Source organism: Salvia miltiorrhiza, chromosome 7 (assembly GCF_028751815.1).
Source record: "Salvia miltiorrhiza cultivar Shanhuang (shh) chromosome 7, IMPLAD_Smil_shh, whole genome shotgun sequence".
In the NCBI taxonomy this organism is placed as follows: Eukaryota; Viridiplantae; Streptophyta; class Magnoliopsida; order Lamiales; family Lamiaceae; genus Salvia; species Salvia miltiorrhiza.
The window spans coordinates 26,037,027-26,042,553 of NC_080393.1; the positions used below are offsets into that span (position 1 = coordinate 26,037,027).

The 5,527-nt window shown below is 30.7% G+C and overlaps 1 protein-coding gene across 1 annotated transcript; it reads right to left on the bottom strand.

Annotated features, from left to right (window-relative positions):
- Positions 1-274: 274 nt before the first annotated feature.
- LOC130993739 (uncharacterized) lies at positions 275-4,478 on the bottom strand. Its single transcript, XM_057918779.1, has 2 exons — positions 3,853-4,478; positions 275-582 (listed from the first exon to the last, which is right to left on the bottom strand). The coding sequence occupies exons 1-2, from the start codon at positions 4,146-4,148 to the stop codon at positions 543-545; spliced, it is 336 nt and encodes a 111-aa protein (XP_057774762.1). The 5' UTR covers positions 4,149-4,478; the 3' UTR covers positions 275-542.
- Positions 4,479-5,527: the final 1,049 nt, after the last annotated feature.

Below are 5,527 nucleotides of genomic sequence, written 5' to 3' on the forward strand. Positions count from 1 at the left end.
GTTATTTAAATGTGTGCAATTAAAATTAAATGAAAAATACAAAAATCAAAGCTAAAAAGATCAGGTCAGCTATCATGTTATCCCACTGCAGCCTCCTTGACCCAATGTGGTCCCTCCTCTATCAGCTCAGCTATCAGGTCACTCCCACTGTGGATGCTCTTAGTACTTCATTAATTACAATTGGGATAAACTTTTATCAATTATAAATTGGGATAAACTTTTATCAATTATAACATTTTGTAGGAAATTGTCTTGTCTTGTTTCAAAATTATAATTCTACAAAATAAATAAATAAAATTAATAAAGATCAGCTGGTAAAAACGTCCTTGCACAATCGATCATCGCTAGAGAGATCTACAATTACATCAAGACTGTAAAATTAGGGACAAACAACTCCTTTGGCAGCAATGCTCTCAACAAACTCAGCACGTAGTTATGAACTTCATTCTATAAATTAAAAACTCAAATATTTCCTAGCTAGCTAATCGAAAACAAAAACAAATTAAGATTTTTTAAGCTCATGAGATCTATTTATCCTTCACTTAAGCATGTCCTGGTGGTCGATGTGATTTGCCAGCTCCTCTGTTACAAAGAAAATTATAATTAAATTTGCTATTTCATCTCAGAACAAAAATATGGGGAAAAAAAATTCACGAAGAAAAAGATGATGATAATAATAACAATAATAAATATATATCACATTATTTGTGAGAACGTGAAAACCATCAAATCTAATGTATTCACTGTAAAAATTAATGCACTCAAAAAAATAAAAAAAAAATTGCTCCCTTCAGAATTCGAACCCAGGATCTGCATTAATCATCCAACAAAATGATGCATACATCATAGATCTTGTTGATCGAATGACTGAAAATGGTTCTCCGTTCTTCTTTTATTTAGTGATTCTTTCTTGAACCTTTCCCCCCATATATATATATATATATATATATATATGTGTGTGTGTGTGTGTGTACAGCGGGAATGGAAGGTATAATTAAGGATTAGTTTCGTTTTATTCCTTTTTTGTTGGTTAATAGTGGATAGTGATAAACTTACTAGCGTTTATTTTGGAGGATTAGCCTTGATAGATACAAATAATAAGGTTTATTCCTTATTTACTTTAATGAATTGATATTTTTGGATATCACAAGGTCCTTGATTATTTATATCATTTAAGCTAGTTTTACTTGATTACCATTTCATTGAAAATGTGAGATTAAAGAAATCACTCTTAAAAAATAAAAATACTCAATCATATATTTTATCAATCATGCAAAACAAATGATCCCTTAGGATTTCATCCCATAAACCAAAAATTTTCTTTGACTTTGTATGATTTTTAAGTTTGACGTGTTGATTACAAATCATGTACTTGACGACTTAATATGAACATACATATAAAAACATGCGCTAAAATAATTTATTACGTACTTGTATACATATAATTAAAAACATGCGCTAAAATAATTTATTAACATACTTGTATACATGTATCCATGACTATACTAATACTATTTTTTTTCTCATGATTCTATAAGAATTCACAAGTAACTCTATTTTTAGTAGTTTTTCTTGCATATGCTTTTAAGTGATAAGTATATGACTTGATGATATTACACGTGGTCGATTCCATGTAACTTGATTATGAAGTTTAAAAGAACATGCATATATAGGAAAAGGTTCAAGAAAGAACCACTAAATAAAAAAAGAACGGAGAACTATTTTCAGCCATTCAATCATCAAGATCTACGGTGAATGTATCATCTAGTTGGATGAATGCAGAACTTGGCCGGTTCGAATCCTAAAGGGAGCAATTTTTTTTATTTTTTTTAGTGCATTAATTTTAGCAAATGCATTAATTTTTATAGTGGATGCATTAGATTTGATGGTTCTCACGTTCTCACAAATAATGTAGTTCTCTCTAAAACCACACCTTATATATATATATATATATATATATATATATATATATATATATGTGTGTACATTATATTAGCATAAATATATAATACGGAACAACGCCGTTTTTAATTAATTTTATATATTCTTTTTGACGACGAAGCACATTTTATTGATAAGATGTTTTTTTTTTAATCAATAATAAATCGGGATTGAGTCATTTAGAAGATTAAAGTGAGTTTTCTTCAAGCAATAATAATTTTTTCATAAAAAAATATTTAGTTTGTCCACAAAAAATGTAGTATGATTTGAAAGGCACATATTTTAATTAACGCATGATTAAGAGATATGTATAATGTGTAGATTGATGCGGACCCATCAAAATTGGATGAAGAAAAAGATCTACCAAAATTGATGTGTTAAATATTGAGGTTTTGGAAATATTGAGTTTGAATAAGGTTTAAAATATGTAAATGGTCATTTTCAAAAAAATAAAAATAAAAATAGTATAATTTAGTGGACGGACAAAAATAATAAAATTATAATTTTTGTACATGGAGGAAGTACGGTATTATGTATATATATACAAGACAGAATTATAACGATATTATATTCTCTTATAAATTAAAGCCATATTGTAATTAATTTGGGTAAAGGGGTTAGTCTAACAATAAAGGAAGGAGTAAAAAAAGGAGCACAAAAAGAAAAGGCAACATTAAAAGTTTGAATTTACCCTCAAAAGTGAAGGAAATAAAATATACAAAAGATATAAAATGTTTGAATAAAGTGATGATAATGTTAGCAAGCTTTTATTTTTCGTCTGCTTTATTTCTACTATAACTAATTAGATGACAAAACAAAGTACATTTTTCTCTATCATAACTAGGGATGTCAATGCAGCCCGAAACCCGTGGGCCGACCCGAATAACCCGACAAAATTGGAGGGTTAGGGTTGAAAAATCGCAACCCGAAAAAACCTCCAGCCCGATTAGCCCGCACCCGACTAACCCGGAACCCGATAGGGCTAGCCCGAAAACCCGATGGGCTGGCCCGGTGGGCTGACGGAATTGTGACTGATGCATCCAGTTACAACTTCTGCTATGTTTAGATCTATGGTAATTGCTTAAATATATATATGTAGCCTCATTAAAAAAAAGTGAAATTAATTAGTTAGAATATATGTGTGTGTGTGTGTGCAATCTCATTAAAAAAAGTGAAATTAATGACGAATTTTTTGTAGAAATTGATTATTAGTATCTCATTAGTTAGAAATTAATTATTAGTATCTCATTTTAAAGTGATACCAATTTTTTTTTTCTGTCAATGAGACGTGCATGGCAAATCCATTAATTATTAAGTAATAATCCAGATTGATTCTAGGGCATTGATACATGTTAAATTTTACTATCTCATTTTAATATAATTTTGTTTATGTAATCTTGAATATCTTATATTTTTGCATTTCATGCTTTGCTATATAATTTATATCTTTAATATCTATGTATATTTTATACATTATACATTAGATCATTAGGAATAATAAAATACAAATGATAATTTTATTTTTACGCCTTTAACCTTATTAGCCCGATGGGCTAGCCCGAAACCCGAAAGTTTAGGGTTAGGGTTGAAGATTTACAACCCGAAAAAATCTCCAACCCGATTAGCCCGCACCCGACTAACCCGGAACCCGATAGGGCTAGCCCGAAAACCCGGTGGGCTGGCCCGATTGACATCTCTAATCATAACCTCGAAAATTGCTATAGCTGGCATGCAAGCTCAACCTTTTCAGAGACAGTACGTAAACAAAATTGAGTTGTACTAAATTGAAAAATAAATTACCACCAAATTAAATGTTGTAGCCAATTAACTTTGTTAGTTATGTTTAAGTTTTCACTAAATTCCCTTAATTGTACGTGGAATTAATTAAATTAAAAGAAGGGAAGCAGAAACCTGTTATGGATGGGGTCAGGCCCATTCGGAACCCTCCTTTTGCTCATATAGTTAAGCTCCAACTTTGAAAGAAGCCTATGCTTCCTCTTCACCATATTCACAGCTACAACAAAATCATTCTTCATGTTTCCAGAAGCTTCTTTTTTCATAACTATTATTCCAGCACCCCTAATTCTTGGTTTTTGGTGATGATGATGATGATGATGAGCCTCAACCATCAAAAATCGAAGAAATCCCAGCAATACAACTAATCGAAGACAGCCTTTCAAGAACTCGATGCTGCTGCTGCTGCTCATCTCCAGTTTAAAATTGAAGCTGGATTTTAGAAAAGTATGAAGGAAATTGGAGAATATGTGGGAGTTGATGAGGAGAAGGTGTTTTTCTTTGGGTTTTGAAGTGCATGGCTAGGGTGGTTTGCTTTCTTTATAGGTTGGAGTGATTCTGTTTGCTTTATTGATTCTAGAGAGAGAATGAGATTTTCTCGAAAATCAGATGGATTCTAATCATCTTTTGTAAATTTCACCCTTAATGCCATTCTAGGTGTGATCAAGTTATTAATTATATAAACTATATTTTTATAGTTTAATATATTTTAGCATTGTCGGCAAAGGTTATTAGATATAAATATTTGGTTTAATTATTCAACTTTCATCAAATTTTAATTTTATGTTTGCGTGATAATTGTTAAAGTATTGATTTCATTTGATTTTACTATTTGTTAGGATTTCGGCCAAGTTTAGTGGTAACAAACTAGCAGACTAACTAACGTGGCATAATCGTTCTCGTATGATAATCTGATGAGCTCAGTAATAAAAACATAAAAATATAAGATGGCACAAAAATATATGTGGTTCGATCATAATGATCTACGTCCACAGAGGTTTCCCGAATTTTCACTATATGTTGTGTGTGATTACATTTACATAATTGAGAGATTAAAAGAGAGTCCCACATTTAATAATGAAAGCCCTATTTATAAGCATCAAATTCAAAATAAATCTAGCACTTGGGACCATTTGACCCCTAAAGCCCATTAACTCAAGCAATTAGGCCCAAGCTTTGTTACACTGATCTGTATCTTGGAATCGAACTGTCAAAGCTGACACGTGATATAGCTGGAAGGCGGAGCTAAGCTTTGCCAAGGCGAGAGCCATGTTAAACTGTCATGATAAACTCCTGATTGATAAAGGCAGCCCTATCAAGTCAGCGTTGTATCAAATAATAATAATAATAATAATAATAATAATAATAATAATAATAATAATAATAATAATAATAATAATAAAGAGAAATATTACAACCTTGTTATGCACAGCGCTGATGCGTATTTTACTCCTCATCATAATCGATCGATTGAAACAATGGTCAATTATTCGACTAACCGTGACAACAATAAATTTGGCCGAAATCAAATTAAATCAATACTTTAGTAATTACCACATCAAACTTTGAAGTTGGTATGCAAACTCAAATTAAACCAAGAGTTCACTAACTGTCACACCAAATATTAAAGTTTGTTTTTAAAATCAGGATTAATTTAATAAAAGTTTAGTACTCCATCCGTCCCAACTAAGTTGATCAATTTTCTTATATGGAATAATTTTTTCACTTTATTCACTCTATTCACTTTATTAGCAAATAAACTTAAAATACTAAATACTAACTTCTTAGAGCA